The 12,989-nt window shown below is 38.3% G+C and overlaps 1 protein-coding gene across 1 annotated transcript in view; it reads right to left on the bottom strand.

Moving 5' to 3' along the window:
* The window catches only part of LOC117964705 (A disintegrin and metalloproteinase with thrombospondin motifs 6), an 83,479-nt gene that overhangs the window by 43,184 nt on the left and 27,306 nt on the right, over window positions 1–12,989 (bottom strand). Inside the window, exons 8-10 of the mRNA XM_059011599.1 lie at window positions 9,448–9,491; window positions 7,422–7,527; window positions 4,957–5,103 (exon numbers count right to left, since the gene is read on the bottom strand). Of these exons, the coding sequence (XP_058867582.1) occupies window positions 4,957–5,103; window positions 7,422–7,527; window positions 9,448–9,491 (297 nt within the window). The remainder of the gene's footprint in view (window positions 1–4,956; window positions 5,104–7,421; window positions 7,528–9,447; window positions 9,492–12,989) is intronic.

The following is a 12,989-nucleotide window of genomic DNA, read 5'->3' as shown; positions in this document are numbered from 1 at the left end:
CAGTAAAGAGTTCTCTAAAAAGGAGACATGTGTAATGGGGCAAAGGTCCTCTCTCGCGTGCATGGGGTGTGTTTAGTCTATTTTGTCATAAAGAAATATGTAATGCTCACTGCTACACTGATCACTGCCGTTTCAACTATTTTTATATTCAGCTTAACATTTTAATGCAGCAGAGAAAAACAACACAAAGAAAGCCAAGGGCCAGACAGAGTCTCTTTTGTTGAGAATGCTTACACTAGACTTTAAAATTGTTCTTTTTTCATCCCTCGTGTTGTCATACGGATGCTTTTCTTAACTCACATTTAACCCGGCAGGCAAGTTTTTTTTTTTTTCCTTTTTTTCCTGAGTGAATGTTTTAAATCTGTTGTGGTACTCTTCTGCTCTTGATTCTTTGAACACAGCCAGAGCTAATTGTTTTCATATCTTTTCCACAAAATGTTCATTTGAAGAATATATTTGAAATATATGACCCCTTACAAGTACAGATGGTTTTCAATATAGCACACATGTTTACATTTTACCAGCAAAACGTTGCAGTGGTTCGAACTGTCTTCTGAATTTGTCAAGGTTGGATACTTGGCAGGATAAAATGATCCAGGTTCAGCTGCCTACTTGATGGAGGGTTGGAGAAAATTCACCAGGAAGGACCTGTGTTAGATGCTTAGTCCCATAGCTCCTGCTGGTGAATCAACTACTAATGAAGCCCATTATACATAACAGCCATTCAACCGGTGAGGCGCGTGTTCTAATATTACAGCATTTATAGTAATAATAACAACATTTAAAATAAACTCTAAGTGTGAATTTTAAAAAAGACAAAAAGTTCAAAAATATCAAAGATGGTTGGAAATTGGATTTACCTTGGGTGGCACTGCAGACGAACCTCGTCCTCAGTGTGTCATCTGTGGCGATATACTGGCTAATGACAGACTATTTAAGTGTTTTTAAAGTTTGTAGCAATTTCTGTAATATTTTCTACTGCGAAACTAGTGTCACATTTATCAAACTTTAAAGACGTTAATAGGATGATCCATTTTACAAAAAGTACCAGGTATGTTTTTTTTTATTGGAATTAGATTTGGTGTTCTATGCTATCTGTACACAGGATAAGGAATTTTGGCAAATACTTTAATACTTTAATACAAAAAACACACATTAAGCCACTTGTCAATCAACTGGTTTATAAAAGCAAAGCTCATCTTTATTGTAACTAGAATAATTAAGCTGTACATTTTACTGTAGACAACTATTTGCCTTTACAGTCGAGTTTACAGTGAACTGTGTTACAGAGGCCTTGAACAATCACAACCAGTTTAAGGACCAGCAATAACAAATCTTAAACTAGCAGCATCAGCTGAAAACACACACAGCCTATCTCCTTGACCACCTCAAAACCAGGCATAATGGACAGAAAATCGCATGTTGTTCCATTACAACACTGTAGACATGGCTTCTATTGCTGCTTTAGACAGTATCAGATTTATTTACCTTTACAATCAATGTTCTGTTTTTTTTTTCATTGACAGATAATCATCAGGAAACCTAAGAACACCGCTATTAGAAGTCTAACCGGTTGAATTACTAGGCAAATTCAGGGGGGAAAAAAACTGAAAGGGATGGGTGAAATGAGTGTAATGCCCCAAGGAGAAGTGAAATGCAATTACAGTATTTGACTTTTGCTCTGTTTGTTTTCGTTGCTGATGTTTGCTCGTCTAATCCCTTTTCCTGGCTCTTAATATCCCCACAACAGAAACGAATATCCCTGTTGCTATCCTAGTCTCAGGCATCTCCTGGCTTCCCATTCCAGCACAAAAAAAAACACTTGTGTATTGGGGCTAGGGGAAGGCAAAATTTCCTGGACATTAAAACAAGCTAAATTAAATGCAGATTGCCGTAACCTTCTCACATACATGAATGAGTACTCATGCTTCTCTGCTTATTAATCGACAAGTACTGGTTAGTGGTATATTAATTAAAAGATAGTACTTCAAAGATACACTACTTCCGCAATAATAAAATATACAAATAGAGAAATAAGACAATGGCGAAAAAGTCATGGCTTGCTGAGGTCAGTTTGGCAGTTGAGAAAAACATAAAATACAGAAGCACAATCTGGACTAGCTGTATGGCTTTGTGACAGCATGTGTTTCATACTCAACCCATTCTTTGTTTCGCCCCTTTAACAACCATAACAACCACCGATTCCCTGTAGGACTGCAGAGGTTCTTCAAAAAAACAAGCAATGCTCAAGAATAAACAAGGTCTGCCACCATCCTGCATTTGCTAAAGCAATCTCTGCGGCTGAGAGTGCTCTCAACACTGTATTGCCTGGATTCCTTTTAAAAATAAATAACACAAACTGGATACAGCCCACCAGTCTCCACTAAAGAAAAGAAACTTTAGCCCAGCAGACAAACATTTCAACAAGGCGTCACTTTCAACGTCAACGATGCCTTGCATTGCTAGCCACCTAGCTTTGGTTTACAGCAATCTCACACTGCTAAAGTCCACTTTTAACAGATGCAGTGCGCTTGCTTCTTTATTATATAGCACAGAACCATTTCATTGAATTCTGCCCCTTAATAATTTGTGCACTTTTTTCTAACCAGGTACACACCTTCTGCTTTCTTTTTGTGTAAACTTAAAACTTACAGCCCCTAATGAGTACTGGCTCTCTCTGCTTGCTGAGTAAGAGCCACTTGCTCCTCTATCCCAGAAACCGCCTGGAACATGATGTAAAGCAATCAAGAGATATGTGCACAATACAGTCACCACCAGCTCAATCCAAGAGAGACATGTTAAAGTAGACCAAATGAGTCATTTCCAAGCCCCTGCAGCTGTGATCAGTTGTGATATGTAAAAATTGCAGGTCAGCCCATAGGGTATAAAGGTGCATTGAAAAGCACTAGATCCACATAATTTCAGCAAAAACATAAATATATATATATATATATATACAGTACTGTGCAAAAGTTTTAGGCAGGTATGAAAAAATGCTGTAAAGTAAGAATGATTTCAAAAATAGACATGTTAATAGTTTATATTTATCAATTAACAAAATGCAAAGTGAGTGAACAGAAGAAAAATCTACATCAAATCAATATTTGGTGTGACCACCCTTTGCCTTCAAAACAGCATCAATTCTTCTAGGTACACTTGCACACAGTTTTTGAAGGAACTCGGCAGGTAGGTTGGCCCAAACATCTTGGAGAACTAACCACAGTTCTTCTGTGGATTTAGGCAGCCTTAGTTGCTTCTCTCTCTTCATGTAATCCCAGACAGACTCGATGATGTTGAGATCAGGGCTCTGTGGGGGCCATACCATCACTTCCAGGACTCCTTGTTCTTCTTTCATCAGTCCAGAGCACCTGCTGCCATTTTTCTGTACCCCAGTTCCTGTGTTTTCATGCATAGTTGAGTCGCTTGGCCTTGTTTCCACGTCGGAGGTATGGCTTTTTGGCCGCAAGTCTTCCATGATGGCCACTTCTGACCAGACTTCTCCGGACAGTAGATGGGTGTACCAGGGTCCCACTGTTTTCTGCCAATTCTGAGCTGATGGCACTGCTAGACATCTTCCGATTGCGAAGGGAAGTAAGCATGATGTGTCTTTCATCTGCTGCAGTAAGTTTCCTTGGCCGACCACTGCGTCTACGGTCCTCAACGTTGCCCGTTTCTTTGTGCTTCTTCAAAAGAGCTTGGACAGCACATCTGGAAACCCCTGTCAGCCTTGAAATTTCTGCCTGGGAGAGACCTTGCTGATGCAGTATAACTACCTTGTGTCTTGTTGCTGTGCTCAGTCTTGCCATGGTGTATGACTTTTGACAGTAAACTGTCTTCAGCAACCTCACCTTGTTAGCTGAGTTTGGCTATTCCTCACCCAGTTTTATTCCTCCTATATAGCTGTTTCTGTTTCAGTTAATGATTGTGTTTCAACCTACATATTGAATTGATGATCATTAGCACCTGTTTGGTATAATTGTTTAATCATACACCTGACTATATGCCTACAAAATCCCTGACTTTGTGCAAGTGTACCTAGATGAATTGATGCTGTTTTGAATGCAAAGGGTGGTCACACCAAATATGGATTTGATTTAGATTTTTCTTCTGTTGACTCACTTTGCATTTAGTTAATTGATAAATATAATCTATTAACATGTCTATTTTTGAAAGCATTCTTACTTTACAGCATTTTTTCACACCTGCCTAAAACTTTTGCACAGTACTGTATATAATTCGGGTCTTGACATCATCTGAATTCATGAAAAGAGAACTAAATTAAATTAAGTTGGCACAGTTCAAGTTTCCACACTGGTTTTGCTGTTGGCCTTTATATGCAGTCTTCTGAGTTTCTGTTTTAATGCAACATAATTTTGAGTGCAGGTCCCTGAGTCTTTATTTTAGGTTTAACACTTAGCTTAAAGCTGATGACAGAACTGTTTGTTTGACAGGGAAGCATTGAATCATATGTTAATATTCTTATCAGTGATCCAACATGGAACCTAACATGACAATGTTTACCTAAAGAGTGCCTTTCATACATCACTAAGTACTGTACAGCAAAGGTAAAGGTGCCATAATCTGCAGCATATGTTTGACATTCACATATTAGAAAACAAATGGATTTTCAAACTCATTTTGTCCCGCCCTAGCAGATAAGGCTTAATAAAGTGTGAAATGTGCCGTATTTATTACTAGATCATTCAGGAATAACTTTACCCTTGCTTCAAAGTATGCTCTGAATCTAGCATCTTTTTAAAAGTGTTAGCACAGATACTTCACTTCACCTCAAACCCTCACCTTAATACTCCCTGTTTAGGTTGGCAATCTGGTAGAGGGGAATGCTGATACTAAAACTGAAGCACAAAAGACAAACAAGCACCTTGCTCACCCCCTTATTAAAGGGGGCAGTGTTTCAGCCCGCTGCTCCCAGCCCTCTCCCACTGAGGCACTTACTCGAGGAAACTGGTGATGTAGTCCTTGCTGCATGCTGACCAGGAGAAGGGGTTGGTGTTGGCTGTAATGTGAGCCGCCATGAGCTTTGCTGCTTCATGACCTTTGGTCCCGCATGAGTTTCCAATTCCATCGTGGTTCATGCCGAAACTGTCAGGGAAAGCAAAGGACTACATTACCCCCACTGTGCAACCTGGCACAACAATGCATCAGTCCAATGTGGACGAAAAATGTTACTCACTATATCCTACTCTACATGTCATGCCCATTGACCCCCTCCCACCCCCCCACCCCCCCACCTACCCCCACCCCCCCCCACACACACACACAAACCCCCAACACACACACATGCACATTTTTCTGGTCCAAACGAAAGAAAAATGACTTTTGCAACAGCTGTTCATAGCTGGATAAGGACAAAGGTCATAGGTTGTCTATGCCGATTGCTTCTCTAGAGGCACTGGAAGGTCATAATTACTGCTTGATGACTGGTTGTCAAAAAGCATGATTATGGGTTGCTTCCCGGCCGTGTCAAAAGCTGGGAGAATGGGGTTACCCATGATATAAATCAGAACGTGAAAAGGCAAGGCTTCTAAATTAACCCCCAGTTCTTCTATTAAGGGGACATTCTTCTTATACAATATGACCCAATTCTCCCTGCAGCTACATAGCAGTATAAAAGGAGTTACAGTGCAGCCACAATGGTCTATGCTGGTACTTGCTTTTGCTGCCGATTATCTGTAGCTCACAGTGATGTAGGCAGAGCTAGTATTTCAATTCTGATACTAGAACACACTGTATACCCAATTTTCTAATCCTCTAAATACACTTTCATATTTATTGTAGTAAAATATGTACTGAATTTGAAAAAAAAAGACGATCTTGTAACGCTAAGTATTGAAAAGAGGCTTCCATGCTGCACAAAAACACAAATCCGTTTTAATGCATCAAACATACCTAACCACATCACACTTCAACTTGTTTCTGACGTTTTACTAGTTTAGCAATATATCAGTACAGCTGAAATCTCTTGTTTTTTACATTTCTTACAGCAGTGTGTGTTTTTACACAAGTTCCTTAGAACAGAGGCAGACACGAGACATAATAAAGGAAATTGACATTTTCTTGAACTCTTTGGAAAGCGGATATAGGGACAAATACCTCCTAATTATTTTTCTTCACACTCAGCATGACAAATGCACGAGGCAGTTATGCACTTTCACTCTTTCTGGCAAAATAAAACCCTGCAATTTGATGACACTGGCAAGAGGCAGCAAACAATGCCTAATGCAATCCCAGTTTCATCCAAATTAGGAAACCACTTATAAAGACTGTCCTGTACACATAGATAGAGAGACTGACAAGTAGACAGACAGGCGCACTGTATAAGCATGGCCGAAATAATCAGTAGCCAAATTAGGTACACTATTAGGTATTAGAAGATTGAAGTTCAAATGTATTAAAAAGTTATCCATATGTTTATTATACCGAGATAAGATAAATTAATTAATTTACTACAATGAAGAAAGGTTTTTAGACAAACTTTAAAGAAAATGTTGTAGTAAGTTCTACTGTTTGGCTTTCATTTTTTTTAACTGTAGTGATATTAAACAAAAGCCTTTCTTTTTATTATTATTATCTGAAGTGTTATGGTTTGACACTCTCTATTACTTCCCATTTTATTTCACAAACTAGCATTCATAAATGTTTTGATACTGGGGTGGGAAAATCAAGGTGCTTGGTCCATAGCCCAGACTATGTAAATCACTTAAACAAATGTATTTTCATTTGTCTTTTCCTTTGAAAGTTAATCAAGTATTACATTGACCAGTAAACTCCTATTCAGACAGCTAAAAGGGTTTTCAAAACCACAGGTTGTAAATACTTATGGGCAGCACTGTATACTCGGTTTAATCTGCTTGCATTGCATACACAATTTAAAAATCTGAGAAATAATGTGTGAGTGTGTGTGTGTGCGTGTGTGTGTGTGTGTGTTCTTTCTCCAGTGCCAATACAATAGCGGCTACATCACTGGCCAGATAACTGGAAATGGGACCAGTTGATATATATACTGTATATATATATATATATATATATATATATATATATATATATATATATATATATATATATATATATATATATTGTTTTACTCTTGGTACTGCTACTACAGTGTATTATTGTATTATTGTAGTATATGAGTACATGACTTGGTCACGGTAGACCCACACTTGCTAAAGCTGTCATGCAGAAGCCTAAGGCTAGGAACAGTGACCTGAAATTTTTGGTATTCCTCCTGAAGAACAACAATGTACAAAAGTGAATGCTGGTAGTTGTATGTCTCTCCACGCACCCTCCCACCACATCCCCTTTAGTGAACCAAAGAATTCCCAAACGGACACTGCGTCCATCCTGTTTTAAATAAATACTGTATATTTTGTAGGAGCCTTTGGTTTGAGCTCACTCACTTGTGGCCGATCTCGTGTGCAATGGTGAAAGCTGAACCCAGCCCAATGTCTTCATTAATGCTGCAGCTTCTTTCAGGCTCACACATTCCTGCTACAGAGGCCAAGCCTGGATAAACAGAAGGAGACACAAAGGGTCAAGCCAAGGTGTTTCAGTATTAAAAGCCCCAGTTATAAATCTCTGAATTCTTTTTATACCCTCCCTGCACAGAAGGAAGAGTTGGCAAAAGGTTAACTTTCGAAGTCATTTGCAAAATCACTGGGGGGAATTTCACTTTGCCGGCTAGACATTAATATTTTTTGAACTACAGTCGTTGCTGGAAAATGTCTAGACTAGGGGTTAGATTTATAAATTTTACTTCTGGTAACTTGGGACCACCTAGTAACTTGAGCCAGAGCTGGGATTTAAAGAAAACGTTTTCTTTTTTCTTTCTTTCTTTTTTTTTTACCGTTCATGAGTCTGCAAAACGCAATATGATTTAGCGTTAGAAAAAAAAAAGTTTCTTTTTTTTTTTTTTAAATCAGCAACAATTAACAGTGCTTGGGTGAAGATCGTAATTTTAAAACAGATAGCCCCATCATCTTTTTTTCTTGTTTACTGAGGTGATTTGTTACTGGTAGCCATTTTATATTGTTTTTTGTTTGTTTTTTTTTGTAACCTGTTTGATTATTACCAGTGTAAAACAGCATTGCTACAGAATTATTAGTTGTTAGCATTTCACTTCCACTGGTGACTTAGCCTCAACAATATGGTTCAATGAATAAGTTGTCAGTTACTTTAGTGATTGAATCAGTCACTTTACTGCTAAGCAGGAAAGTCTGTTGTAAAACCAGCAGTCTTGACTATTGAAGTAGTTGTTTGGAGATACTGCAAGCTGCTGGACTTTTACAAACAGGGACTACTTTCAATAAGATGTTTTTTTTGTTTGTTTGTTTAATGAGAGGTTTGGAAGAAGTTGATGTCCTTGGATAACCCTCAGGCATGGGGCTTTTCACTCCAGCCACAGATTGGGCAAGGAACACAAACTTGTGGAAAATCTAGGATGCTAAACAGATGCCTGTGTGAGTAAACCCACCAGCAGGATTTGACAAATGTACCCTGCCTGTCAAACCACCCCTGGAGTAACAATATTACTTTTAAGATACACTGTTCTACCTGGAGGGCCTCTATCAGATAATTCCTGTATTGTTGATTTCGCAGCCTGATATGCACATAAACAACTTTTTTATTTGCCAACCAGGCTGCTTTTGTTTTTTTGGGGAGGGACTCAAGTACAATGGAGACGGGTTGTACAGAAATGAGCCCTCAGCTCCCTCCTGTAATTACTGACTGCTATGTCTGAACCGTCCAGCAGACAGGTTTTTTTTGTTGTTGTTGTTGTTATTTTCCTGCAAAGACCCAGGAGTGTTTCACATCATTTAAACTGTTAATGACCCTCAAAAATGCAAAGATTGCATTTAACCTTTTATCTTTCCTTTAGGAAAACCAATCAGATCAATACTCTGGGATTCAGGGAAAGATGTGGACTGGGAGATCACAGTTTTGAAATCCAGTTGTGATACATCTTGAATGAACCATTATGAATATGCCAAGGCATATACAGCAGCAATGGCCTTGGGTCAGCACTACTGTTGCTGTCACCGCACTGCGGTTACTGGTAAAGTGAGGCAGTATAGCCTTATTGCAACAGTGGGGGGGGGGAGGAGGGAGTGTGTCCCTGAATCCCAGATTAGAGTGGGGGAAACTTTGCAGAAATGAAGCAAGAACCCACTGGAAAGTCGTAAGAAATGTCTTAATTACAGTAAAAAATGCTTTCTATTCCCCTCTATCCATGTTTAAAAGAATTCATTATTTCACTGTTGTTTTACATAGTTTTAAAGAGAAGAATACATGTACTGCCTGCATTGCTAAATATGATGCTTTCATAGCTTTGGGACACAAATTAAAATAATTTAAATTGCTGTGTGATTTTGGTCTGCCAGTCTTTTGATAATTAATATATCTCTTTGAGCGATCTTTCACACTTACCCAGAGTCCCACATGGTTTGTTTTTGTAAGTGCAGATGTCATATCTGTAAAGGACAGAAAAACACATTAAAAACAAACCTCACCCCTGCTTGTTTTAAAGGGGAGCTGTGATCTATTTCCTGAGACAGCCCTTACTGTCAGGCCCTGATCGGAATCATTATGTGCAGCCAGCTGGCGTGGCGGCATTTCTTACATTTCCAGCCCTCTGTAAACGGCAGGTAGAAGTGTCCTGGCAGAGCCGTGGCCTCAGGCTAGTGGGACACCTGCCAGTTTTGAAAATAATCAATAAGGTTAAAGTGGATCTTTGTAATTACTGCCTCACTAAAGCACTTTCCTGGGGCACTGAAGAGGTTACAGCAGTGGTGTGTGTGTGCCACTAAAAACTGCCTCCCTTCACTGGCTCTTTGGCATTTGTAATCGTAGTTGAAAGTTAGGTGACTGCAGCTAGGTTACTAAAATACCAGGATACATAACTGTTGCATTGTTTAAGTCAACATTCTTTTTTTGTGGATACATACAAAGCAGTTTTGTTTTATAAGTAGGAATAAGTGTGTGATATCTAATTTGCAATTACTGTAATGCTAAATTAGAAGTAACAATTGTGAAAAAAATGGGACCACACATACACAACACCAGTTAGGTATTGGCCATACTTAATAAAGTCTTTCTCATGTTGTTCCTATGGAAGAAAAAAAGCAACGCAATGCCCAACAGGTGTTGGACTTACTGGCATTATGGTTAGGGATGAGGACTATGAGCTATGAGATCCTGTAGTTGGAAACAAGCTAACTGTGTTCACATATAAATAGATGTGTCCCTGATAAGACATTTATTGGACAATAAGATGCAAATACTTTCTAAGGTTGATATTGTGCATGCAATTCCTATAAGTGCTATTTTTGCAATCAAAATAGAACAAATCTTTCCTAAAGCGGACCTGAATATATGACAATAACAGAGACTCAATCTTATAAGTGCTTCTTTTTCTCACTGTAATTTGAGTATGCCTCTCTTCACACTGACATGCCAGAAAGATGCAATAATAAGCAGCTAATACAAAATTGCTGTTTGCATTTCCAATCTGTGAGTGTTCCATCCCCTGAAGCCTGAATCTCTTGGCCCTATTACTGTCTGATAATTTCCCTGGAAAAACAGACAGATAAAACGTTCTTACTTGGATTTTGATACAAATTAAATTTCACACGTCCTTGTAATTAAAAGAAGGAAACCTGATTCATGTTTTCTTTAATCCCAAATTAGCCTCTACAAAAGAGTGTACCCATACCCTTAGCTTCCTCTACATTTGCTGCTCTCTCAGCCCTTGGGTTCAATGGAACTTGAAAAGAAATTAGAACGTAGAAGACCAAAAAACAATGACAACTTAGTGCTATTTGATTGCACTTTTTAAATTTGGAATCCTTAACAGCAAGAACACAAAACACTGCAAGGGGTTTATAGTAACCTTAGAAGAAAACACACACTTGCACAAGACATTTAAATGTCTAACTCCTCAACTATAAGTGGAAACTCATTAAAAATTGACATTAAATGATGCCTGTTCAGGAGGACTTTAGGATAGCTGGAGTTACAAATGATAGCTCTAATCGATATGACAGTAACACACAGTATGTTCAAGGTTACAGACATGTGCAAAGTCATTTAAACAATATGCTGAAAAATGTGCTGGCAAAAGATATAAGACAGTGTTTTATTCCTTGGGTCACTACAACAGAAGTTTATGTCTTTCAGATGTCAGAACCCTCTGCTGACATCATTTTCCCATTAGTCAGCAGGCACTTCTTATCCAAAAATACAAACAAACAGCCTGATATATATAAAAAGTAAATAACCATGCAGGCTCTGGTCCAGTTGTCCCTGGGCTCAAAATAGTAGCAATTTGTAAGACCAGTTGTTTCCATTTTGGAAACTGGTGAAACCATCAGTGCCGAATGGAGAGCGCTGAAAGATTCATTTTCCATGGGGGGATACACCTACATTAAGCAGAAGTGTGGTACAGGAACTGTGAACAGACATGGGAGGGGTTGAGGAAGACATGATCACAAAACGTCTGGAAAATGTTTGCAGAAGATGTCACTGCAACCTTGTAAAATTAAAAAAAAAAAAAAAAATCACAAAGTATTTGTATTTGGGAGTAAGCCTACTGATTTTTTTCTTCTTCTCAACTGGTGATGAGGTCAGTACTTTTAAACACGGTTGGAGATTTAAAAACAAAAAACAAAAACCTGGAGCAAGTAACAGCAAGGTAACGTACATTGTGAGCATCCAGATACCAGTTCTTGTGCCCGTGTTCAGCTGCTGTTTCAATCGAATCACTGCCCCCGTCCTGGGAAAATGCTTCCAATGCTGCTCATCATTAGTGGCAACCCCAACAGTGTGGGTTGAGGACGACACAACTCATTTCACACAGACCGAGCAGACTTCAAACTGAAATTATTTTCAGTCATTACTGAACTGATTCACCCTCCCCACACCCTGTAAGTGAATCCTAATATTGTGTTCTAGATAGTGTAGTCCAGAGGAAAAAGAGGAAATATGGTAGGGTGATCTGTACATTTTGTTAATGCATTATTTATTTTGTATATGTTATCTGTTTTGCCTTTTTGTAAGTAGCATCCTGCAAATACAAAGCAAATACAAAGTATCATGAAAAAGTAGTTCACCATGACCCAAATTCAGGTAGAAATATGACTTACAGTCATACATATGATAAGACTCTGTCTCCACACAGTATAGCCACAGATTCAGATAGTCGCAATATCTTGTGAATATTGCTGTTATCTATTGGTTCTGTTTTGTATGTAAAAATGTACACATAAATCCAGACTAACTGATGGACAGTTAAAATATCACATGAAAACAGTCAAATGTCTTCTTTTTTTCTTGAACAGTTGTTTTATAACAAAAAATTGGAAGTGTTTTTGAGTTTTGAAACTTGTCTCTATGTGTTCAGTTCAAGGTTAAAGCAAGTAATGGAAGAAAAATCAGTACAGCCATCCAGAGAGACATAATGCTAAGCATGACCAGACTCTGATGCAACCTTTGAACCCTTAGCAAATAAACCTTGTATTTTGAAATGAACCAAATTCTGAACCCTCTTGCTTCAATATAGTGTAACTCATCATAGATTGTATTAGATAAGATGATGAAAGCCAGATAGTTTAAATATGTGTCTACTGGACAGAAAAAAGTGAATTTGTATTTTGTGACAGAGGGCCCTATTTTGAAACAAGTGCAAAGGCACATTTTCAGAAAAATAAAGTAACAATAATAATTTGACTGCTCCTTCCAGCAGCTGTTGTTTCTTGGTCTACTGTTACAGTTGCCTTTGTACCTGATTTAAAACAGGGCCCTAGGTGTATATGGTACTAGACCTAACTTAGAGTGCATATTAAAAATCCTAGGTTTTTCAACTCCCTCTTTCACAAGAGAACCCAACTTATATACATTGTTTTTAAGAGTAGACAAGTGAGGTCAAATCTATTTGAATGATGTTAGGTTATTTAGTAAGTTGGTTTCATGAC

This window comes from Acipenser ruthenus, chromosome 1 (assembly GCF_902713425.1).
Source record: "Acipenser ruthenus chromosome 1, fAciRut3.2 maternal haplotype, whole genome shotgun sequence".
In the NCBI taxonomy this organism is placed as follows: Eukaryota; Metazoa; Chordata; class Actinopteri; order Acipenseriformes; family Acipenseridae; genus Acipenser; species Acipenser ruthenus.
The sequence above is the reverse complement of the archived record's forward strand: the minus strand, read 5'-3'. Positions and strand labels throughout refer to the sequence as shown.